Source organism: Staurois parvus, unplaced genomic scaffold (genome assembly GCF_062004578.1).
Source record: "Staurois parvus isolate SC_StPar_1 unplaced genomic scaffold, SC_StPar_1.0 ptg000145l, whole genome shotgun sequence".
NCBI classification, from domain to species: Eukaryota; Metazoa; Chordata; class Amphibia; order Anura; family Ranidae; genus Staurois; species Staurois parvus.
This window is the reverse complement of record NW_028317941.1, coordinates 9,827,474-9,854,292: the sequence shown is the minus strand read 5'-3', so window position 1 is coordinate 9,854,292 and position 26,819 is coordinate 9,827,474. Positions and strand designations below refer to the sequence as shown.

The following is a 26,819-nucleotide window of genomic DNA, read 5'->3' as shown; positions in this document are numbered from 1 at the left end:
TTCATGTATTTTGTAATAAACGCATTTCAACATGCAGTGTATATATCTATATATATACATATATATATATATATATATATTGAAATATATTTTGAAACATATTGAATATGGCCAAAATTGTAGTATTTCAAATATATGTCAATATATTTGGGAATAATATTTTTAAAATATATTTCAAATATGTTTTTCTTCCATGTGGGCTTTGACATCATCATATACAATTCAACAGTCCTGCATTGTAATTGAGAACACTGAATGTCCACCAACAACCCGCAATGTCAGATGGAACAGGAGAGCATCAGCTGCCGGGGAAGTGAGGGGTAAGGCAAGTAAAACTTTTTTAATGGTACCCTAGACACAAAAAGGAGCATTTAACGCTTTTTGTAATGTACTGTAATAAAAACACATTTCAACATGCAGTATATATGTATATATTTATTGAAATATATTTTGAAATATATTGAATATGGCCAAAATTGTAGCATTTCAAATATATGTCAATATATTTGGGGATAATATATTTAAAATATATTTCAAATTTATTTTTTTTCCATGTGGGTTTCATTGAGCTTAATGGTTGTGAGAGCCATTTGTTCTTGCTGCTGTCACTCCTGTGAGGAGGGAGTTGAGGGGCGGCCTGAGCCACACTGTGTGTATCTATGGACGCACACAACACTGCTCAGGCAAATGCCTGCACAAAGGTCCTAAAGTAAGTGGGGGCACTCAAAGAAGAGGAGGAGCGGAGAGCAGTGGTGGGGGACCTCAGGAGAGGAGGTAAGGAGCTGTTCTGTGCAAAACCTTTTTTATTTTAAAAATAGAAAAAAAATGAAGCTTTACAACTGTTTTAATACTATTGGCAGACTGCATTATAAATGTATTTTTTTTCTATGTGCTCATACTTCCAGTTTGACATATTTAATATAAGCGTGCCAAATTGTATGATGTGTGTGAAGAGTATCTTGGTAATCTGCAGATGTATTACATTTTACAATTGTGTGGCCATAGATATAAATGTTACATGGTGTCTGATCTAAACTAGGCGATGGTCTCCTCCCCTCTCTGATATATATATATGACTGTACTGATTGGATGGGTGCTTGGCAGTTAAAGCACCCAAGGCACTAGTTTAAGTATTGCTCTATCTGTCTCATTAGACTGTACTTGCATTTCATAGACGTGTGGAATCTGTATGGGAAGATTCTGCAAAACTGAGGTGAGAAAGGAAATTACATGGATAGAAACATTTATAAATGTAATTGTATCAAAAGAAAAATTAACTGAAAATGTTTATTCTTTTAGCAATTTCTGGCAATACTCTGTTTTACAGATTTTATTCTAAATTAGTCACAACAATCAAACTTTTATTTACGGTGAGAATAACTTTAACACTATTCCATGCAATGATATTTCATATGTTTATGACAGTGTATAGCTATCTTATAGGAAATATTTAAAACCCTCTGGTGAATTCAAGTGCAATCACAGTAATAAATTCACTGGCATTCACCAACAACAATCATAATATGCTGAGAATATGATATTGTAAATGTTCAACTTGGTGAATGCCGAATGTATAGCAAGGGGGATTTTGAGTTATACTGCAGAAAATGTACAGTAAATATGTGTCATACGTTCAGCGAATGTGCAGCTAAACTATTTAAATCTTGAATCTTTACTGCTAAGATAAATAAGCACAGGATGGAAAAAATGCAGATTTAGCACACAGTCTGACTGTGATTGTAAATATGTATTATTTTATCTTAATAAAGTGTATATTTGTTTGTACAAATATGTATTTAACAATTGACTTACACACATATGAAACCAATAATTTTATAGCTGGCTATAGCCGACAAGACTAAGCATTGAGTTCTGCAGGGAAGGCTCCCACTAGAGATGAGCGAATCGAACATGACGAAGTGGAATTCGTTTCGAATATTAGGAAAAATTCGATTCGCGCCGAATCCGAAAATTAGCAAACTTCGGATGCACGAATCGAATTTTCCCCGATCGGCCGATTTTCATCCCTTCTACAGCTGGCAAAAAGTGTCCCTGCAGAGAGCTCCGCTATTTCTGACAGTTCTCTGACAGTTCCTTCACATTTACAGCGGTTGAAACATTGTATCTATTTGTTTCCATTTAGGATACAGATGTTTTTATTCAGAAACAAATAGATACAATGTTTCAACTGCTGTAAATGTGAAGGAACTGTCAGAGAACTGTCAGAAATAGCGGAGCTCTCTGCAGATACACTTTTTGCTGGACTGGAATTCTTCTTATTTTCATCCTACTTCTTCTTCTTCTTCTTCATCCTCATCCTCATCCTCTTCTTCTTCCTCTTCTTATTCTTCATCCTCATCCTCTTCTTCTTCTTCTTCTTCTTCTTCATGCTCATCCTCTTCCTCTTCTTCTTCTTCATCCTCATCCTCTTCTTCATCCTCATTCTCTTCTTCTTCATCCTCATCCTCTTCTTCTTCATCCTCATCTTCTTCTTCTTCTTCTTCTTCATCCTCATCCTCTTCTTCTTCTTCTTCTTCTTCTTCTTCATCCTCATCCTCTTCTTCTTCTTCTTCTTCTTCTTCTTCTTCTTCTTCTTCTTCTTCTTCTTCTTCTTCTTCTTCTTCTTCCTCATCCTCATCCTCTTCTTCTTCTTCTTCATCCTCATCTTCTTCTTCTTCTTCTTCATCCTCTTCTTCATCCTCATCCTCTTCTTCTTCTTCTTCTTCCTCATCCTCATCCTATTCTTCTTCTTATTCTTATTCTTCATCCTCATCCTCTTCTTCTTCTTCTTCATCCTCATCTTCTTCTTCTTCTTCATCCTCATCCTCTTCTTCTTCTTCTTCTTCATCCTCATCCTCTTCTTCTTCTTCTTCTTCTTCTTCTTCTTCTTCTTCTTCTTCCTCATCCTCTTCTTCTTCATCCTCATCCTCTTCTTCATCATCATCCTCATCCTCTTCTTCTTCTTCTTCTTCATCCTCACCCTCCTCTTCTTCTTCTTCTTCTTCTTCATCATCCTCATCTTCTTCTTCTTCTTCATCATCATCCTCATCCTCACCATCATCCTCTTCTTCCTCTTCATCCTCATCCTCATCCTCTTCTTCTTCTTCATCCTCATCCTCATCCTCTTCTTCTTCTTCTTCTTCTTCTTCCTCATCCTCTTCTTCTTCTTCTACTTCTTCATCCTCATCCTCTTCTTCTTCATCATCCTCATCTTCTTCTTCTTCTTCATCCTCATCCTCTTCTTCTTCTTCTTCTTCTTCTTCTTCTTCTTCTTCTTCATCCTCATCCTCTTCTCCTTCTTCTTCTTCTTCTTCATCCTCATCCTCATCCTCTTCTTCTTCTTCTTCTTCTTCTTCATCCTCATCCTCTTCTTCTTCATCATCCTCATCCTCTTCTTCTTCTTCTTCATCATCCTCATCTTCTTCTTCTTCATCATCCTCATCCTCACCATCATCCTCTTCTTCTTCTTCATCCTCATCCTCTTCTTCATCCTCATCCTCTTCTTCTTCTTCAGTGAAGTGTGCGGTGATTCTAAGATCGACGGCACTCATCTGCATGTCATACTGACTGACAGTATTATTTCTCTTCCCCAGCAGACTCCAAGGGCATTTAAATTAAAGGTACAGTGTTCTGCACTAATATAAAGGCTCTCTGAAGCCTAGAAACCCTTTTAATAAGTTAAATTCGCAGCGAATAAATTCGCATCGAATCGAATTTATTCCGCAAATTCGGCGAATCAGCCGAATCAAATTTTTGAATAATTCGCTCATCTCTAGCTCCCACAATAGCACTCTGGGAGGGATTCTCCCATCAACACTGACTGTGTGGATGGGGAAATCAAGTACAATCTATGGGCTGCCTTACTCGGATTAGGCAGCGATAGCTAATGCATGTTGCAGGATTGTCTCCTGTGTGTGTATGTAAAAAGGAGAAGGGGTTAGTGGGACTTGTAAAAAATGTTTTGGGTTGGGGGATTTAAAGTGGTATTAAATTCAAAAGAAAACATTCATTACATTGCATGTTACCAGTTCTTAGATGTGATGGCTGAATTAGTTTTCTTTTTAAGCTTTCTTATTTCCACCTGGTGATCTGGTAAAACAAACTGTCCTGCAGATGTATCATTTAGAGGTTTGAGATATCACTGACAGAGGTACTTACAATGTTCAGCTTTTTTTTTTTTTAATTCATGTAAAACTTTTATTCCAAAAGGAAAAAAAAATTGCTGTAACTGTGTGAGCTGGAGTTTGGCTTCAATTTGTTTTGTGCATCTAAATCTGCTACTGCAGCTAGCCCTCTAACACCCCATCCCCCCCCCCCCCGCTGATAGTGCTGCTCTCCAAAGGTGTCTCTGTTGCTGCTTCATCCAGAGTGAGGACACTCTTATACAGGAGGTATGTTACTGGCCAGATCACCAGGTGAAAACAGAGGGAAAAAAAAAACGAAAAACAAAAACTAATACATCCACCATATTTGGATTGATAAGCTGTAATTTGTTACATGTTTTGTTTTAGGTTTAATGCCACATTAATTTACTTTACTTTACTTCAATTTTAGATATTTTTTTTAACTTAGAAATCTCTTTTTGTCAGTGACAGGTATTTTCTATGGACAAATGTACATATTCGCCAGCACACTATGGATCTCCAAATATGGTTCAAAGAGGTTTTTATTGCAAAAAAAAACAACATCATAAAAGAAAGTGCAACGTTTTGGAGCCGCGCAGGACCCCTTTGTCAGGCATGTGATAAGAGTATTCTTGCATGGCTCCGAAACATTACATTTTCTTTTGTGATGTGATGTTTTTGCAATAAAAACCTCTTTGGACCATATTTGAAGATCCATGGTGTGCTGGCGAATATGTACATTTGCCTATGATGTTTCCAGTCCCAGATGTAGCCACTATAGCACCCACCATTGATGACCCGTATTTCCAGGAAAGTGTGCGATGGGAATATAGATAAAGTATTCTTTATGGACACATCATGGGGCTAATAGGCCAAAGATACCTTCATAAAGATTGAACTAATAAAAAATCTATAGAAGAGTACTTGCGCTTTATAACACCCATGTATGGTGTAGTGTTACAATACTAAAACCCAGTGATTTTTTTTTTCTTATGTGAATAAAGAGACCCCTATCTTTCCTATGATCACTCCTTCCAAAAAAAAAAAAAAAAAAAACTGAAAACCACCTAGGAATAACCTTTCAAGGCCCTTGAAGCCCAGTCGCAGAAATTGGAGCATTCTGGCTTTCATCTAATCATGCTGCTCCCCTCCTTCATATGTTAGCTTTGTCAGCATTTGTTTAGAGTCAGGAGGGGCTCAGCTGCAGTTTTAAGCATTGTAATGCATGGGGCTATGACAGGATGAACTGTATTGCTTTCACATGTTTTCTCTGTCTGTTTTTAGAATCAAAACAAGATATAATATCTGATCAAACTAAAATGCTGCAACCATCTTGTCTGGTGTTTTTCATCACTCTGTGGTTTTCCCTTGAACTAGCATGTAAAGCTTCAATGACTACTCCTGGTAAGTACTGTAAGCAAAGCAGTAATAATCTGTTACTTAACAAAGTACTGGTATAACTCATCCATCAGCACAGCATCCTATAAAGCGGAGTTCCATCCAAAAGGGGAAGTTCCACTTTAAAGATTGGTCCCTCACTCCCCATTAAGGATTGGCACCTTTGGGGAGCAGAAGTGGGAACCTGTCAATTTCGGCTACCCACTCCCACTTCTGCTGCGATCGTCTAGGCGATCGGAAGCAGAAGTTGTCCTCCTCCCCTCCTCGTAGTCTTGTGGGACGCATGCGCAGTGGGCACCCGGCTGTGAAGCCGCAAGCTGTCACAACCAGGTGCCCACACTGAAGATGCTGATGCCTGGAATACAGGACGGCTGGTGAAACAGGTTGCTGCGGGGGCACCATGGGATCGTGGGACAAGTGAGTGGCTGTTTTTTAAAAGTCAACAGCTACAGTTTTTGTAGCTGCTGACTTTTATTTTTTTACAGAGTGAGTGGAACTCCGCTTTAAGATATGTAAGAAGAAGAGAAATTAAGGAAATATATAGTATTGTTAAGGTGCTTGTGGTACCCTCAGGAAGAAATGTTCAAAGATACAGGTATGTAAAAATATCAAGATTTAGTAAAACAAAATTAAAAACATAACAACATAGGAGTAAATAGATCCTCCCCTACAATATTAAATACAATTAATGACAACCCTTCAATACAGTGAGCCCCAACACCTCTCCTATAATTTGTTCATCAGAATACTCATGATGTCATTTGTTAGTATATAATAAAGTAGTCTCAAGTTGGAGAGCTGATGTGAAAGTCCCAACGTGTTTCGCTGGGGTTTAAAACACTAGGGGAAAGCACTGTAAATACAGAAGGTATCGCAAATATAGTCTGCACATATTGTCATACAAATTCAGTTGTTTCAAACATCAGATATAATCTTTCAATAATGTTTATACATTAACAAAAATAAATAATAACCTTCAGAAATGTGATAAATAAATCAAATTATCCATACTGATGATTGTTTACATATCCGGACCAACCCTATGGAGGAATGATGGGTATGTGCAGGACAAAATGCAATGCAAAAAACAGCCCTGCCATAGCATGCAGAGAGAGCCAGGAGCAGCATAAGCATGGGGATGGAGGAGCAGGGGCGGACTGACAACTCATGGGGCCCCGGGCATTAGGTGATCATGGGGCCCCTGTGTCCTTGCCCAAACTCAAAAAAGCCTATCAAAAAGTTACCAGGGGCATCTCATGGGGCCCCCTACTGACCCCGGGCCCTCGGTCAGTGCCCGAGTTTCCAAATGGTCAGTCTGCCCCTGGGGAGGAGAGAAGAAACAACATCCAATAACTTCTACCTATAAAATCAATAAACAGATAACTGGGTAACCAGTCTCCGAGAATAATTCCTAATTCCTAGAAATCACAAAGGGAGATGTTACTATATAAATACCTGTTACTTTAAAATGTTTGAAAAGGACACTCTAACCTAAAGCAGTATTAAACCCAAAAGCAAACATTATTATATTGCATCTTACAAATTCTGCTTTCATTCCTTTACTTTCATCTGGTGAACCAACCAGTAAGTCTGTTGCTTTCCAAAAGAACAAGCTGTCCTGGTAATGTAATAGTTTACAGGGATCCCAAAAGAGAAAATAAATTCTGCTATAACTACTTGTGTAACTGTAGTGTGAGCTGGAGTTTGGCTTCAATTTGTTAGTGTATCTAAATTTGCTAGTCCATCTAACACTCCCCTCCCCCCAAATAAACAATGCTGCTGTGTGCTGTGTCCCTGTGCTCCTTCACCCCGAGTGTAGGCACCCTAACAAGGAGGTGTGTTAGTGACCAGATCACCAGGTGAAAACAGAGAAAAAAAAAAGACAACTAACGCAGCCAGCACATCTAAGGATTGGTAAGCTACATTATATTAAATTTTTTTGTTTTGGGTTTAATACCACTTTAAGTAGGCAAAAAATTAATAAAATGAGGTTGCGACACCAAGTGGAACAGAGCTCATGGATAGACCCAGTGGGTCAGATATTTCTCTCCACTTACAAATGAGAGTAAGCAGCCCATCAATCCTCCTGAGATTATCCTCAGGGCAACAACACATTTGTTAAAAAAATCATATAACCAGTTCCCTGAACGTCCTTACCCTGAATGTGCAGGGCCCTAATGTCCCACAGAAGCGAGGATGTGCTGGCCCCCTGAAAAATGTTGCCCTAGGCAAGTGCCTTGTTTACCTTGTGGTAAATACGCTCCTGACTATGCTCCCAACCAGGGCCCACTACAGTTCCTCTCCCATCTCCTGACCATCACAGACTGCCATAAACGCTTATTGTCTGTGGAGAATTGTATCCCTTCCTAGACAAATCACCTCAGCCGTCCGTCTCGCTGGCCCCAAAATCTCCTTTCAAAATATACATCGTCACTCTCTACTCGATATGTGGATAGAACTCAACACGGTGAAACATCGATATACCTTTTACTCTCATCCTCACAAAACATTTTCAAGTATCAAACACATCTTCACAAGTTCCTCCTCTTGGCTTATTGCCTCTGATATTCTTCCCATACCTTGGTGTGATCATAGCGCCATCCTCACATCAATTGCATCTTTGGCACCCTCGACATCTGATCCCTCCTGTGTCATCAATGATAATCTACTATCCCATCCATCCCATAGTTTAGACATTGAGATTGCTCTTAAAGAGTATCTGTCACACAATTCTACCCCAAGCATTTCTTCCCTCCTTCTCTGGGAGGCGCAAAAGCCTGTCTTAAGGGGGTTCTGTATCAGCAAAGCATCCTTATTGAATAAAGAAAAATGCCAACTACTCTCCCATCTTGAACTGGCTTACAATCAGTCCCACCAGGCCTTTCAGACTGCTCAGTCACCTAGCACCAGAAAAGCTTTGGAGTAATCAAGGCTAGAACTAGATCTCTTTCTGACGGACCAGGTGGAACTCTCTCTTCATAGGTCCTGGCCAGGGGCGGACTGACAACTCATGGGGCCCCCGGGCAATAGGGGATCATGGGTCCCCTGTGTCCTTGCCCAAATTCAAAAATGCCTATGAAAAAGGTACCAGGGGCATCTCATGGGACCCCCTACTGACCCCGGGCCCTCGAGCAGTGCCTGAGTTTCCGAATGGTCAGTCTGCCCCTGGTCCCGGCATAAATATTATACCAAAGCAAACTAGCCTAACACATTCCTAGGCCTTTCGCTTCACAGACTTGATCAAGCTACTAAACTGATCTGATTGAAATCCAAGGCAATTTCACTAGTAATCCAGTACGTATCTTACAAGTTTTCCGTAAGCACCTGTCACAGCTGTATTCCCCAACTGATTCCTTTGATCAGCCTCGCGCTGAAGCTCTCTTTGCCCACCTTCCTTTTCTGAATCTGTCAGATCACTAACTGGAAGTTCTTGAACAACCAATCACTCCAACTGAAACCCTGAAGGCCATCAAGGCCCTGAAACTACGTAAATGCCTGGGTCCTGATGGCTTTTGCGCTGCTTACTACAAAAAATTTGCCCACATTCTTTATCCAGTTTTAACAAATGCCTTTTAACCCTGAAATAGCGACGGCTAATCTTTATGATCCCAAAACCCAACTCAGATGACTCAATCTGGTCAAACTATAGGCCAATCTCCCTCCTTAATATAGATATTATTATTGCAAAAACGCTCTCCACCCGTCTTAAACCGCTCATTGGCTCCATCATCCACAATGACCAAGTAGGTTTTATACCCACCCGCCAAGCCAGTAATGTTAGATGTTTGGTCTTCTCACTCATTTAGCCCATTCCCGCAACTTCCCCACCTACTTCTTGTCCCTAGATATCAGGAAAGCTTTTGATACGGTCTTGAGGGCATACCTCGACTATGTCCTATGTTGCTTGGGCTTTGGACCCCACTTTTTGTCATGGATCTTCTTCTTATATTGTGCACCATCAGCCAGAGTCAGATAAATGGGGCACAAGTCGGCACCATTCCCAATCTTGCGTGGCACCCTCTAATTTTGCACACTTTCTCCCTTGCTCTTCGCCGTAGCCATAGAATCTTTTGGCCCTTTGGATAAGAGCTAGCCCAGATATACAAGGACTTGAGATACGAGGTTCCCACCATAAGGTTTGCCTTTTTATGGATGATGTGCTACTCTTTCTCACCTCCCCTTTGACCTCCGCACCAATCCTTCTCTGGCTCCTTAATGATTTCGGCTCTATTTCTGGCCTACACGTCAACCCCCAGAAATCGATAGCACTCAATGTCTCCCTACCCCCCCAAGACCTGGTTCACTTACAACAGGTTCTACCCTTTTTTTGGTCACAGCTCTCAGTCCCATTCCTAGGCATTAAACTAACTTCTAGCTTATCGGACCTTTATGCAGCCAACTACTTACCTATGTTGACCCACCTTACTAATCTCACAACTAAGTGGTCTTCCTTACCATTGGCCTGGATGGGCAGCATCACTGTCGTGAAAATGTCCATTCTCCCTATAATAATTTACCTGTTTAGAGTTCTACCCATTTCAGTACCTGCACATTACCTCCGTATCCTGCAATATCGCGTATACACCTATGTTTGGGGCACCATTCGTACTCGGATACCTCATTCCACCATACACAAATCTAAGCTCAGAGGCGGCCTATGCCTCCCAGATTTTACAAAATATCACTAAGCAGCGCATTTTGCACAAATGCCTAAATATCATGCGACCCACGATATCTCCCAGTGGGTCATCCTTGAATCAATATATTGCGACCCCCTCTCAACTGCTAATCTCTTATGACTGCGGCCATCGGATTGTCATCTGCTTTGTAACCCTATAACATCCCACTATGTCTCTCTCTGGGAAAAGCTAAAAACCCGCTACTCCCTCAAGTCGCCACATAACCCTCTGCTTTCCTATCTTCGAAACCCAGCCTTTCCCCCAGCCTGGTCCTCCCCGCAATCCTCCAGACACTGGTCCACAGCCAACCTTCTCTGTACCCTCCATTTTTTGACCAATGGAGGCTTCAAATATTTCCCTTCCCTCCGTGAGTCGTATTCTTTGCCAGTGACAGAAATCTTTAGATACCTCCAGCTGCAACATTTTTACTCACCGCATACTTTCCAACCCATTTGGCTCGTTCAATGTCCTCCTTTGAATTGTGATAGAGACCCACATAGACAAGGCCTTATCTCTGATATCTACACCCTCCTCTCTACTCCTGAGTCCTCACCACGCCCCTCTTATGGCAATAGATGGGAGATGGATCTGAGCCATCAATTGGACCCTGCAAATTGGGAACGCATCTGGTCAGCTACCAAGTCATCTTCCAAAAACGTTGTAGCCCTAGAGATTAACTATAAATTTTTGACCCGCTGGTACTTAGTCCCGGCTGGTAGAAACTTATTTTCATGTCTGGTGGACCTGCCCAGTAGCCCAAGCCTTTTGGGCCGAAGTCATTCATATGTTATTCAGGCTCTTTATGAAACCAATAACACCCAACCCAATTATAGCCTTCCTAAATCTGCGCCCTTCCAGCATTTCCAAGCATCAATTTAAACTCCTCTTGCAAGTCACTACAGCAGCTAAACAGATTATAGCCAAATCATGGAAGTGGAAGCTACTATCCTAAACGCTGTTCTTAGGTTTTTGTTGATCTGGACCCCATGGGTGGAACATTTTCTTCCACCGAACTTGACGATTCATTGCTCCTTCCTTGAAATGTCCTAATCCACAATTGTAACTATCCAATACGTCATGCTATACATTGGTATGGTCTTGAGATCCTCTACTCCCCCCTAGAAGTCACATGTTCTCTCTTTCCCTTTTCTATTCCTTCTTCTGTGTCTCCCCCCCTTTTTTTTTCTACCCCCTCCTGTCCCATTTTTACTGCCTCATATGGAACCCCCATATGGTTACTGGGGGCAGAGCCCCCTATCTAAAATATATATGAATCCTGCCTTCCTTTATTGTATCTCTCCAAGTTTTTTATTGGTTCCATGTAATGCATTTTTATATATTTACCCCCCAATTCTATAGGACAACATTTTTACCTGTTCTCATTTACATCTGTATATATAAATATATATGGATTGTCCTAAACTTGTATTTCTTTACCTTTGAAAACAATAAAACGTTTGAACAGGGAAACAAATCATATAACCTATACAGTATAATTGCTACACAAACGTTTTATAATGTAGAGTTAAGGAATTGACCCCTAAATCAAGAAAAGGTCAATAGCATTTTATGCCATAAAATCTCCACTATTGATCCCTCCTTTATTCAAGCAATATTCAATTGTCCTCAACTGGCAGGTAAAGAGACATAGACCTCTCACATTAGCTCATAAAGCAAGAACTCTCATAGTGTGACATTTTTAAAACACTTTAATAGTAACATTCAGCAAAAAAAACTTACATGCATGTGCACTATAACTAGCCCTAGATGACATGCTAGAAAGACGATATTGGTGCTTGGTGGATTGTGGCTTCACAAGAGACTCCACCTCCTATGTGATTCACTGTACTAGCACAATAATGTCTCCTGTTCAGCCACTCAGATGACATCATTACCTGAGTAATGTATATGGATTCATACAGTAGATTGGGGGTAGGTTTAGCTCAATTGTATTCATATTTTATTTAAGGTTGACACAACGGATGATTGTTAATATGCTTACCTTATTTGGGGGGCATATCCTGAGTGCAAAAAAAATGTGGTTAGCACAATTTCTCTGACATTTTAAAAAAAGTATTTTTCTGATATTTTTAGCAATGTCACCTGTGATTTCATCAAGCAGTAACTATGTTGGCTTTGACTGATAGGAGCAGCAGCCACAACCTACCTTAGTCCAGAATGGGAAGCCACAAGAAGGTGTCTTCCTGCAAAATTAGAGCCAAAGCCCCCAGGTATGGAGTACTTAAAAATGAGACAGAGGCACCCTAGTACCTTCACACCCAGCACAGATGTTTCTTCCTTTGTTCCTGTCTGTTATTTTATGATTTTTATCAGATCTATGAATAAGTTTTATTTTTACTTTCAGGGTAGTGGGAGAGCGGTGAATATGGGTTATAAGGCAAGGATGGTTTTTGACGAGAGCTGCTATTTCACATCTTCTTTTTTTTTTCATGAAGTAACTATCAGAACTAGCAACAAGTATAGAATGCTATTCTTTGATTACAACAAATTTACAAAAAAAATAAATAATTAAATAGATAAATAAAACAAACCGCCAAGATAGCCCTGAAAAATGAAAAATGAAAACCTCAAGATGGCCCTCAAGAAAACCCCAAAATTCCACCCACAAAACAAAAGCCTTAAAGCAGAAATAAAACAGTCTTGTTATGGCCATATTAGCAGCCAAAAAGGTACTGTTGTCCTCAAACTAAGCAAAAAAAAAAATTTAATAAATAAAAGCACTATGAAAAAAAAATATTACTAAAAAACAAGGCAAATGAGGCAATGGCCCAAGAGTCAGCAATAAAACTTTTGTCGACACAGATAGTATTCCTAAAAGGGCTTTTGGGCTAAGTGAAGACTGAACATGGGAAAGGTGAGTCCCACCACTAGAATTCACACAACTAAAGCACAGTTTATTTACGGATCTTAATCTTTCCATATGGAGTCAGTAATCTCTCCCTAAGGCAGCTCATACACACTCTCTCATCACCTATTCATACTGAACAGTTGGGTAATCCAACATCTCCCAATTATTTGGTGTTGTGAGACTAACGGATGGGTTAAAGGATGCACAGGGAATTATGAGTGGAAGTCAAAATTCAACTATTGCAAATTTGCCTAAAATTCACCTATTTGAAGCGGATTTAGATCTTGGAAATTCTCTGCAAATTCAATACTGGCCAAATTGAATCTCATCATCCCTAACTACTTTGAACGACAACATTTTTTACACACCATTTTTTTAACACATATGGAGCATTCATTGTGTAATTCATTTTTTTCTTTTTTAAATGTAATAATTATTTTTTGTAACAAGAAATTAATAAAAACATGTGAAAACTTAGTTTGTTTCATGTGCAACATATTGGTAAAATTAATACTTCTACTACTCTATTTATTTTCGTTAAATTATTTTCTGCAATTGATCCTGAGTATACAGATTACAAATATGTGTCTTTTTAATGCATATTTAAGCTCTGTATGAAAGATAAGCATGTGCTTATATTTTAGATTTCTGAGTATTAGGCATTATCCAATTAATGGATATAATTTACCCACTGGCTTGGGACAACAATAATGTACAAGAGAGCATTTATTAATGGGTTCAAGTAAAAAGAAGAAATTATGTAAAATAAAAAAAATAACAAATATTCCTACACTAAAATTGTGTGTGCTTGTAAAACAGTGGAAAACAAGATAACAAAAATTGTAAAGAAGTGTCATATTTAAATTCTTTACAGACTGTCACTCCACTTTTGAGATTCCTACCATTTTCTGTTTTGAAGAAACCACTGTTTGTTTCATTGTGTCTTTTCCAGACTGATTTCTAATTTCACCATAACATGCATAGTTGATCTCAGTGACCCAATGAGGAAAGCTACAGTGTCTGCATCCATTTAGTAGAAAAGCCCTAGGGAGTATCCCACCAAAAATGAAGTGACTGTTGCAGAGTATGCCTAACATTTTGCTTGTATCTTAGTGTAGATGTCTGATAAAATCAGTAAGCTTATAACGGTAGCAGAAAATTACATTTCAGGGGTCTATTCATAGATCATCCATGTATAGAACACTTTGAAGTTACCATGTTGTATTAAATTTTTTCTTAGTGTTAGAAAATTATAGTTACTGTAGACTGAAATGAAAAGGTATTTTTTTTTATTTCTAACTTAAAAATTTAAAAACATTTTGTAGCATAAAAAAATGCAGTGTGTAGCAATTTTACATGCCATATTGGTTCACTTTTTCATGAAAGTAGAGTATTCCTTAAAATTGTCAGGTCTAAAATTATTATTCTACTTTTGGTGTGTGGGGATGTTTAATATTTAATTGGGGTTTATGTACATAAGTGGGACCTGACTGTGTATGCAGGGGTCTTTTTTTTGTTGTCACTTATATAATAATTATTTTTTATTTTACCAAAAGTATGCTTATAAGACCCCTTTGTGATAGTAGTCAGGTTCTCCTTACCCTGCTACTAGAGCAAGCAGATATGCTCCTACACCCAGCCACTACCAGCCAGGATATGACAACTCTAAACCAGAAGGTGATCAAATCTGAGCACTTCTGAGTTTAGTCTCAGCAGAGAAGATAGAGAAAACGTCTTCCCTGATCTTCTCTACCACTTTCTACCTTGAAATTGATTAGCCATCCTAAACCCTTCAGTTCCAGTCCTACACCACTGTAATACCACCCACCCCCCGGAAAGAAAAGCAATCTTCCAGATGTAAAGCGGCACAGAAACAAGGTGTAGCACCCTGCTAGTCAGCTAGGGTGAGCTAAAGTTTCAATTGTTAGTAAGGAGGGCTGAGTAGCAGCCTGGGTGTGATAGCTAGCAAGGCCAAATCTGGGTCAGAGCTGAAAGGCTCTGCATACTAGCTCTCTGAGACTTCCCCCTGCACTATAACTTTGAAGAAAGTTCTAGAAGCAGTGGGTAAAGATAAGGAGTGGTTAGTCTGCACTCTCAAGGGATTCTGGGCAATCCCCAACACGAGGCTTGACAAGGGGCCAGGAAAGCACTTAAGAGTAACCAAGCCTGCTCAACAGTAGAAGAGTTTGGGTGGAAGATGGAGAAGTGAGGCTAGAGAGCAGGAGCCTGAGAGGAGGCCCCCAGAGTGAGGAGCATATGAGAAGGACTGAGTGACTAGGCCTGCATCCCCTAGGCCAGTAAGGGGAAAGGCACCCTAGTAGTAAACTGGATTAGCTTTCTTATCCAGGACTGTTTCACACTGCAGTGGCAGTGGGGGACCCAAAGTTCAGCGATTCCTAAAGAGGTAGTGCTACAAAGGACTTTAAAGAATATGTTAACCCAACATTTCATATTCATGATATGTGCCTGCTGTACCATGTACTTGTGTGAAAAAGTATCCTGTTCTCTTTGTATTGCTTCCTTTGTGTGAAATCCCTGTTGTTCCTGCCAGTACCTCTGCTTTCCTATTACAATTGACTATGCTAGGCAGGACAACACAGCATGGTCAGTTCTTTAGCTACGCTGGGAACTGAGCCAGCTCTCCTACAATGATCATCCCGGTTCTGAAACGCCCCCCCCCCCTTACTTGTACAACAATTCACTGGGAAAACCAATGTACTGCTGTTCCTCCCCCTGCTCTCTGAGATCCTTATGCAGCATGTTTTTATTATATCTATTCATGCGTTTTACCTTTCATTTCTATTTTAAACGGTATGGTTTGATTCACAAGGTGAGGCTTTACATACTTTAATGAATCTCCTACCTCACAGAGGACTTGCCACTAGAGGGATTGGAAAGGTGTTAAGCAAGCCATGTATAAGAGGGAACGAAGTCAAATCTGGTTTTACTGGAATGAGTCTTCAAACCTCATATCACTGGGTGGAATCTGGTTTGTGGGGGCATAAAATGGAGGTTAAACAATTATTGTCCAAACTATAGAGGCATATGTATTCTTATTGAATCTTGATATCCTTTCTGTCTCTCTGAAAGATCTGTTCAGTAATCCAGTATTTTAATAACGTTGACTCTGTGCAGGAGTTTCCTGTAATAAAGAGTGATCTACAGGCATTCTGTAAGATGTAGGTAAGTTGCCATGAAAGGGAATCATTCAAAATACAACTTTACTACATGCTTTTCCCACTAAGTTAAAATAAAGTTAATTTAAAGATGTATGTTTATTGTTGCCCAGCTCCATCAAGCACAGACATGTCATTAGAAAGTGATGTGAGGTCCCAAGAGGAACTCCCCCACAATTCTGCTCTGTGCCAAGGCTATGCACAGCCCATTAATGATATCACCACCAATATACAGGGTAATATCTGCGGCTGCAATTAAAGTATTTCTGCGAGGTAGATTTATACACTTTGTGGATATAGGAGAATATATTTCATTGATCTTTCTGTGCTTTGAGTTTAGCTATAAGGTGTGGGTACCATATTCCCTGTAGAGACTTGGAGTGTATATTTTTCTTGTTAGCTTTTAGGTAATATGTACAGACTTTTAACAAATTACCTTTTTTTCTTTTAGAAGATACATTTTTCCCATTACCTACAAATGTGAAAATACATTTATATCCAGGGATCATCAATGTGACATGGGACTGCAATATAACAAAATCTATGGAAGAACATACTTATCAAATTGAGTTTCCATATGACACAGTTGAAAACATTAATGTAAGCATAAACAATATGAAAATTGTTTAAGTTTTTTTTTTCTTTAACAAATGCATATTTATTCCTACAAAGGGTAAGACATAACATTTTCATTCTTCTTTTTATTTCTTCAAATTCTTAATTCTTCATTTTCTTTCATTGTGTTCATTCTTAACCCCTTCACGCCTAAGGGTAAAACAAATTTTTTTTAACGCCTAAGCACAATTTTGCAACTTTGACATGTGTTAGTAAAACCGTACATATCATCACAACTACTTTGTGCATCGGGTGAATTTTACCTTGTTTTTTTCAGGACAAATTGAACTTTCATTTGGTGGTAAATGGTAATGGATATCTCTTGATTTTTTATTTTTTTTTTTTTATTATCAAATAAAAACTGGCCCAAAATAGTAAAGATTGGTACACAAATATGCGGCCCCACGGAAAAAAGCCCAGTTCTGTGAGGCCGCATATTTGTGTTACGTTGGCATGATGGGGTTAATCTTCAGTTTTACAAAATAAAAAAACAAGAGTGGGGAATATTGTGAAGGTATGATTTTATGATGGGCCCACATGTGTGCGCTTACATGCATGATTGCGTTTTCTGAACTTATCTTGCTGATTGTACATTGTTCTGTGTGTGTTCTGAATATGAACATCTAAAATAACCATGCAATAAAGAAAAGAATAATGGCTATTAGGAAATGAAACATGCAAGCACTAAACTTAAATGCCTATCAAAAAGAGCTTGCATGCTATGATGTCAAATTAAATATCATGCAAAATTTGCCGTTAGTAAATCAGACACATTAAAGACTGTGCTGACACAAGAATTCCTTGCATGGACACACTCTGTATTTTTGTGAAACAATCAGATACAAGTCCTCAGACACAATCAGCAATATGCTGACACCACAAGAACATGTCAATAGGAACAGTCAGTGATAAATCTGATAACACCAGAAATGTCTGAAAACATACTGTACTGAAACCACCGGAAAAGACAATCAGTTAAAACTGTCCATTAAATGCTCAGTGTAATTCAGCATTTCATGTGTTTTTAGTCAAAAGGATAAGAATATGCATAAAACAAGGCTGTACAGTATTTCCAATAATGGAAATTATGACTCAATGCCTAGGGGTGGCAGTGTAAGTGGGAGTGAGGGCACCAAGCCTGAAAATAACGGCATTTATGTATTTATTTATTTTATTCTCATTTGAATTACCTCTTCTTGCCACCTCTGTGAGATGTGTGATCTACAGTTCCTTCAGTAACACATTTTATCACAATACAAGCATTATAACCTAAGGCATCATACATAGGCCTTGATTCACTAAGATGTGAGTGTATTAGCAGAGACTGACCATTCAGGCAGACTCCGGTCAATCAATCAGTCGTCTGACCAGCGTCTAGCAAGCTCATTAACGAGCGTCTACTTTGCCATTAGTGAATGTGGTATCCTGTCTGGCACATTTTTAGGTGCAATACCGGATATATTCGCTAGATGGCGCACAAGCACAGGCTTTATTAACATTGGCGTTTTTCTGATAGCAAAAGAGAATTTTTAGAATGTAATAAAGAGTACAGCTGTATTAGAATTTTCTATTTTTTTTTTTTGCTGTTTCTCTAAAATGATCAGGAAAGTAATGCATTTACTAATGAATGTCATACATTCTATTTTCAAATGTTAAACATTTTCACACTTATATCTCAAATAATTTATATACTTCTAATTTCCCAATATAGTTATATATCTTCATTCTCTTTAATCACATAACTATTCTATGTTAAAGACAAGTGCAGCGCTATAAATGCATGTGATCAATAATGAACGCATGTAAAAACCAAAAAGTGCAAAGAATTGCAATAATGATGTAAACTGGTAAATCGTGCTAAAATAAGTTCATATAATCATTCCTGAATAATGGAATGTCCTTTGTGTGAGAGTACCAACTCAGAGAGTGCCTATGAATGGCACGTGTGGTCTCTCCGTGACGGACAGTAGTGCATGAACTCGTGAAAGGTAAACCACCCTTGGGACTGGTCTACACTCACCAGAACAAAAGTATTAATGTGCATGGGTTATACACATCGCACATCTGGGGGTGCAGCGGTATGCTGGCAGCTATGGGTTAGTCATCCAGCTCCATCCATCCATCCATCCATCAGGGTGGGTGCCCAAATGGTCCTGGGGAGGAATTAGCTCAGCCACAGGAGCCAGAAAGGTGCTCAATAGTGTAGTACACTGTCACAGGGGTGGATGACCTTTCACGAGTTCATGCACTACTGTTCGTGGTTATATTTATCTTGTGTAATACCATTTTACTAGTCTATATCATTTGACCAGCGCTCGCTTTATCATTTTTAAACAATGTAACTATTCTACATTATAACTCAAACTGTGTTTCCCACAGTGGTTTAGTGGTTAGAGCTCAGAACTTACAGCACTTGGGTCATGGGTTCTAATCCCAGTCTTGGCAACATCCCAAAAAAATGGAGATCAATTTTCTGGGTTGTGGCAGGAATATTGATCAATCAATTATGATTTTGCCTAATGACTAGAAAGTGGATGAATGTTACTTGCGTACTGTTCTTCTGCCAATTAGGTCATGTGCAAGTTTCATGCCGTGTATATTTCATTGTAACTTTTTTCTCTTTTAAATCTGTCTCCTTATACAACTTGACCCCCTCCCCCACCCCATCATCACCTGTCCCATATGCAAATCTATGGATCACCGCCCCACTCTTTAACTATCTATTTACTGATCAAGTGAATGTGTCTCATTTTCTATCAGCTACAGCTCAGATCTCACATTATTATACAATTGCTAATTGTATCTCACCACTAGTCTGATTGAATTCACAATTCCTGGTCAGTCCTGTTCCCTGACCTCTAATAACCTTTAGGGCCAGTTCACACTACATGTGTTTCAGTTGCTTTTTCGGCATCACAAACGCACAGAAAGAAAGTTATGTGGTTGTCAATGTCATAGTTCACATCAGCGCTTGCATTTTCAATGCATTGCAGGTGCTGTAAACAAAGTTGACCACGCTGCATTGTTTCTGCACAGAACTGTACTGGAACACATTGAAACGTCCTTGAATGTACTAAAACGCACATGTCCCTAACTACATTGAATACAAAGAAAATAGAAAAAAATAAGTGGAAGGGATACAAAAATGCAATGTAAACATGTCCAAAACGCATCCAAAATGTACTGGAACACACTAAACATGCATGCCAAAAGGGCATGAAAAAAACCCATCAGGAACACATCTAGACTGTTTCTATAGTGTGAACCAGCCCTTAGGACTTGTTCACACCATTGGTGGTGCAGAAACGCATGCAAGAACACACATTTTCCAGCACACCAAAGAAATGCAATGCCCTATGTAGATGTGCGCAGGTACCATGATGAAAACGTTGTTGCACCTACACACGTCTATTAAAAACAGCCCCATTCACAGCCACAAATACGCATGGCACCACACTACTGTGCGGTTAGGTGCGACACACTTGGAAAATAACATAAAAATAAGCCAACATGGCTAAAACATATCTTGAAAATATGGGGACTCTGATATCCGGCGACAGTCCGTTCACGAACGAGAAGCATTTCTGCACCCCTAAAACCAACATAGAGGAAAGGGATGGTCAAATTGCTGTGCTGCTTCCAAACCACCTCTGGCATGCCAGGGTCATTATGCAGGTCCTCGATGCCAGTTCTTGCCTGCGGCCACAAAATATCCACTGGCCACAAGTGAAGGTGAGTGGAGGACGTGAAGGTGGATTTCTACCAGCTTCAACCGCAAGCAGTACCACTCCTGAAAAATGAGAGCAAATAATCATTGACACGTCATCATGACAGTCAATTCTCAGTGCAGGCTATCTAGAGTGTCTTTCCTTTTTAACCATTTCAAGAGTTCAAGGAAACATTCTTGGAGCATCTACTGTGTTTGGAAAGGCCAAAGGTCCCCCCCTCCCCCAGGCACACTAATGCTTATGCAGGCCATAGACGGGGAGAAAAACAGCCGATTTTTCTTTTAAAAAATGAAAAATCGGTTGTTCAAGTGGCCGACGTTACCAGCAATGGTAAAAAAAAAATCGGCCGATTTTCATCCCGTCTACAGCTGGCAAAAAGTGTCCCTGCAGAGAGCTCCGCTATTTCTTTGACAGTTCTTTGACATTTATAGCGGTTGCAACAATGTATTTGTATCCATTTCGGATACAGATGTTTTTATTCGGAAACAAATAGATACAATGTTGTAACCGCTGTAAATGTCAAGGAACTGTCAAAGAAATAGCGGAGCTCTCTGCAGGGACACTTTTTGCCATACTGGAATTCCTCTAATTTTTCATCTTTCTTCTTCCTCTTCTTCTTCCTCTTCTTCTTCATCATCATCCTCTTCTTCTTCTTCATCATCATCATCCTCTTCTTCATCATCCTCTTCTTCTTCATCATCATCATCATCCTCTTCTTCATCATCATCCTCATCATCATCCTCTTCTTCTTCATCATCATCCTCTTCTTCATCATCATCCTCTTCTTCTTCTTCATCATCATCCTCTTCTTCATCATCCTCTTCTTCTTCATCATCATCATCATCATCATCATCCTCTTCATCATCCTCTTCTTCCTCTTCATCATCTTCTTCTTCATCATCATCCTCTTCTTCCTCTTCATCATCATCCTCTTCTTCATCATATTCTTCTTCATCATCATCATCCTCTGCATCATCATCCTCTTCTTCATCATCATCATCCTCTTCTTCATCATCATCCTCTTATTCTTCTTCATCATCATCCTCTTCTTCATCATCTTCATCATCATCATCATCATCCTCTTCTTCTTCTTCATCATCATCCTCTTCTTCCTCTTCATCATCATCCTCTTCTTCCTCTTCATCATCTTCTTCTTCTTCATCATCATCATCCTCTTCTTCATCATCTTCATCATCATCATCCTCTTCTTCTTTTTCTTCTTTTTGTCTTCCTCTTGCAGGTCACTGCTCATGTGCAGATTTTTTATCAGTGAAAAAATCAGCCGATTTGCCCATCATTGCCGCGAAAATCGGCTGATCGGCAAATTCGGCCGTTTTTTTCCAACTTTACCGAAAAAAAAAATCTGCCAAAATGCCGAAAAACGGCCGAACAAATAGCCCACTAACGATCCGAAAATCGGCCGATTTTCGACCCATCTATGGCCTGCATAAGATATGGTGTGGCCCTAGGGTCAATGTGTGTTTAGAATACTTCCAAAATGCACATACAAAAACACTACATCCAAATGCATGTTGCATTTCTATAGCATGTTAAACAGAAGAAAAATGCACTTCCATAATGTTAACATGCGCAAGTAAAAATAGACAAAATCCACATCCTTTTATTCTGGCTTCACATACATGCATTGTGGTCTAACACCGCACTCCTGGGCAAATCACATGCAATTTGTGTGCGTTGCAATTAGAGACAAACATTTTGCACACCTCAAATTGCACCGCATCCAGGCCAAAAATTTGCAGGACCCTTTTTCAGGGTATGCACATGGGTGTGAATAGGCATGCCATCCAATTTGGCAAATCGCAATACGCTTTGTGTACCAATATTGGTGTGTTGGTAACTTCACCTAGAAAGCCGCAGCAGGTGGCATGAAGGGGTTGCGGTTGTGATGCGGTGCAGCGCTTGCACAGAAAACACTGCAAATTTCACATCGCATCTGTGTGACACCAGAATGTGCCAATATGTGGCTTGACAAAGCACAGTGGTCAGTGCAGATTATTTTCAATCCATGTTTTTTTACACTTTTCATTCACTGGTTTAACTCAGGTGATCATTAATCCCAATTATCTCCGGAGATCACATGCAGCCCCTCAACCATCTACACATATCTCTGGAAATCTATACAGATCTCCTTGAAAAAATGTCTCCTCTCTTCTTCGGAAAACAATTGTCCTCCACCTCATAAACAGGGGGACAGAGAAGACTTCTCCTTGATAACTAAAATCAGAGTAATTATCTGTGCTTAATAAACATACACCAATACTGCAAATGCATTGTACTGTCCAAGGCATTGCACACTAACGCATTGCACACTAGAAATGTCAAATGCGTTAGTGTGTACAGTGCATGAGTGTAAAATGCTTTAGTGCACACTGCAGTGTACAACGCATTGCACACTGTAATACTCTGTACAAAGTAATACCGTGTACACCCACACATTGTAGACTGTAATGCACTGTACACTGTCATGCAGGATGGAGCAACGCATTGCACACTGTGATACCGTGTACACCCACACATTGTAGACTGTAATGCACTGTACACTGTCATGCAGGATAGAGCAACGCATTGCACACTGTAATACAGTACAATGTAATACCGTGTACACCCACACATTGTAGACTGTAATACACTGTACTCTGTCATGCAGGATAGAGCAACGCATTGCACACTGTGATACCGTGTACACCCACACATTGCAGACTGTGATGCACTGTACACTGTCATGCAGGCTGGAGCTATGCATTGCACACTGATACGCTGTCCACTGTCACGCAGAATCCAGCAACGCATTGCACACTGTAATACCATGTACACCAACACATTGTAGAATGTAATGCATTATACGCAGTATACATGTCCAGATATTCAAAGATTAGCCATGAAGGCCTAGCTAGTTTCCTATTTGGCGACCGCAGATAGCCGAATAACGCTACACTGCATCCAGGCAGCTCTGGGAGGGCGTCATATGACATCCTAGCAGAACGCGCTCTCCGTGATTGCTGTGTCCTAAGGACACAGCTGATCACGTGATGTGGTAAAGGCCAATCACAGCGGCTTTTTACCATGTGATCAGCCATGTCCAATGACACGCTGATCACCGGGAAATGCATTTGCCGGGTCTTGGCTGCACTTTCATCACGCTGTCAGAATGTGTGGAAAGTTCTGCCGAGAACTGGCAGTTATCAAAGCAGGGGTCGGCCCCGATGATCAGTGCCCACCAGTGCCACCCAACAGTTCCGCCCACCTGTGGCCAGCAGTGCCACCCACCAGTACTGCCTCATCAACGCACATCAGTGTTGCTAAATTACCAGTTTACCAAATGTTATAATATAAACAGACTTTTATTCATTATGAGCTATTTTGTGGTTTATCGAGCAAAAAGTAAAACTCACAGCAGCAAGTCAATACCACCCAAAGAAAGCTCTATTTGTCTGAAAAAACTGATACAAATTTAAGATGGGTACAATGTGGCATGACCGCACAATTGTCATTCAAAGGGTAACAGTGCAGAAAGATGAAAATTGGCCAGGACAGGAAGGGGGTAGGAGTACCCAGTAGGCAAGTGGTTAATATCATTGACCCATCAATACCCAGGAGCTAATGTACAGATAAGTAGCATGTGCACCAAGTGAGATTCTGCTAGGCCCCACCCACAAAATTACAATTACTTGTCCCTCACATGTTATAAACATATTTGCAATGGCCACAGTTACTGTACATATAAGGATCATCTCCTCAGTTGAGAACTGTGCTCTCGCCATGTCCAAATGCCAATAAAGTTATCAAAATTTTCAACCAACACAAAACCTCCAACCACTTGTCATCCACTTACACTCCCCACAACCACTTACGGGTGCGCGCGCACCAGATGACGGACTTCCAGGATAGCCGTTCATGCGCCATGCGGACACCTGTTTGGTGCTTATTTGTTTGCAATCGCGCATTTCTATGCACGGCTATGATAGCTTTCGCAAATGCGTGTTTCTTATTGATTTGTTTTTTTTAACCTTGGCTAATATTTGTTGCCAAAGGCCAAAAATCAACAAAGTGTGGACTATTTTATTACTGTAAATCGAATTGTAGAAAACCTGTAGCTGGCTGCACAGTGAATGTGACATTCATTAGTACATAACAATATCGTGGTGCAAGTGGGTTTTTTTTTTTTTTTTTGGTTTTGAAAAAGCCAGTTTACACACACTTGCATATTCACGCTCTTACAAGCTACATTTGAGCAGATTATATAAGTATACAAAGTAACTATTAAGGTTGTTCATATATTGAACATAAAATAAACACAAAAACATTGGTGAAACATTTATTGATCAAATATATCTTCATTTATTTGGTCAGCAGGAACAAGTAGGTACAGTCAATATCTTGGTGAGTCACAAAAATAGGATTGATGTGGCAAAAATAAAACACTCCTGCTCATAAGAGCTTACAATCTAAAGATACTTCTAATGAACTGTGTATGCTCAGGTTATAGCAGGAAACAAAGGGGAAGATGAATCAAGTAACATTTTCGTGCACATAAGATTTACTTACACACTTAGTATGAAGATCCATTCACAAAAAAAAGTCTACAGATCAAAATATCAAGAAAACAAAGCATGTGAAAAAAAACCCCTCCCACCTCTACAAACCCCCTACACATACATTTGTCAGCAGGTTTGTCAGAAAAATGCATTGGAGTCTAAATAAGCAAGCAAAATTAAAACAAGAGCAGATTTTAAACAAAACGATTGACATGTGTGAGGCTTTCAATGCAAAGAGAAAAAACACAATCATTGTGCAATAACACACAAACACACTTTACAAGGCCAAAAATATGCAAACATTTCCAGCCCACTTCCAAACACAGCCTGAGTGGTGTCTGGGGCAATTCAGCACAAAATCTCTTCTTCCCCCAAACCACACCATGCAAGGACTTAGTCACAAACCACCCGGCCTAGTAACAGGCCAAATCACTCCCTACTGCACATCTTTATATAAGCTAGGTTGTATTTGGAGCACGCCAAACAAGGCCCCACACCCAATGAAGCCACACCCACCACTGACCTTAATTTGGTCAGTGAAAGTGTTTTCACCCGATGAATCCGCTTCCTACCTGCATTAACCCTTGGTATACAGGCCCCACAAATCAGAAAGATATATACAGTGAAATGTACGTGTGCAGCATACAACAGAACATTGAGCAGGGATGTGAAAGGGAACCCCAATTGGAACCTTTATTGCTACTATGGTCACAATTCCCTCCAGATTCTCGCATGAGTTAAGACAGTCACATGACCACATCTTGTATGCAATACTGAAAATGACAAATCGATTTGACTAGTATGGTGAATTTCCCATCAATTGGCAAAACACTCCAGAAATCAAACTTCACCAAACATTACACTCTGGGCAAAGCTGATTTACAAATCCTGCGACTTACAGTAAAATTGACCATTTCAATGCAATTTTCAAGACATTTGACACAGATCTCTATGCAAATTGCCACTAAAGTAGTACATGTACTACTATATACTACATACTATATACATATACTATATGTACTATAGAAATCAATGTTTGAAACACACCCATGTGGTCGCTCTAATAGCATACAATAGGGTGCGACTTTGCCTCTCTCTGTCAGCTCTTTGCTTGCCAAATCCTTCACAAAAGTGGATGGAGTGTAAACCATCATTATCAAATCTATTAGTGCTCCAGGCTCTTATCCCATTGTATGACATTCACATAAGGTGCAGCTTTGAAGGTGTTTCAACAGACAAGGCCTCATTCTAATTCACATTTTAGGGATCATTTAGACAGAAAGCAAAGATGTTGCCAGAACATCTATTTGAAGACAGCCACACACGGAGATCATGCTACTTCCTCACCGGGGTTGGGATTCAAACCGACAACCCTAGAGTTATGAGGCAGTAATGCTAACCACTAACCCACGGAGCTACATTGCTAATCCAGCCTGTATTTCTGTGCTGTGAATCAATCTTAGGTCCCTGGGCATGGTCAGTATAACTAGCCAGATATCTCCAATGTGACACAAATGTTGTGCTATGTTGCCAATTCAGATGTATGTTGGTTCTATGTATCCCAATACAAAGGATTGCAATACTAATACAGGCGTACCTCGGTTTACCAATGCCTCAGGGAACGTCATATTTGGGGTACAAATGCCAAACCATTTCAGTTAATTGGTCTGTTTA

General features: G+C 39.8%; 1 protein-coding gene across 1 annotated transcript in view; it reads left to right on the top strand.

The window, feature by feature from the left end:
- The first annotated feature begins 1,103 nt into the window (after positions 1–1,103).
- Positions 1,104–26,819, top strand: part of LOC149464928 (interleukin-5 receptor subunit alpha-like) — a 65,181-nt gene continuing 39,465 nt past the window's right edge. Inside the window, exons 1-3 of the mRNA XM_089673886.1 lie at positions 1,104–1,213; positions 5,409–5,528; positions 16,698–16,846. Coding sequence (XP_089530012.1) covers positions 5,444–5,528; positions 16,698–16,846 — 234 coding nt within the window. The 5' untranslated portion in view covers positions 1,104–1,213; positions 5,409–5,443. The remainder of the gene's footprint in view (positions 1,214–5,408; positions 5,529–16,697; positions 16,847–26,819) is intronic.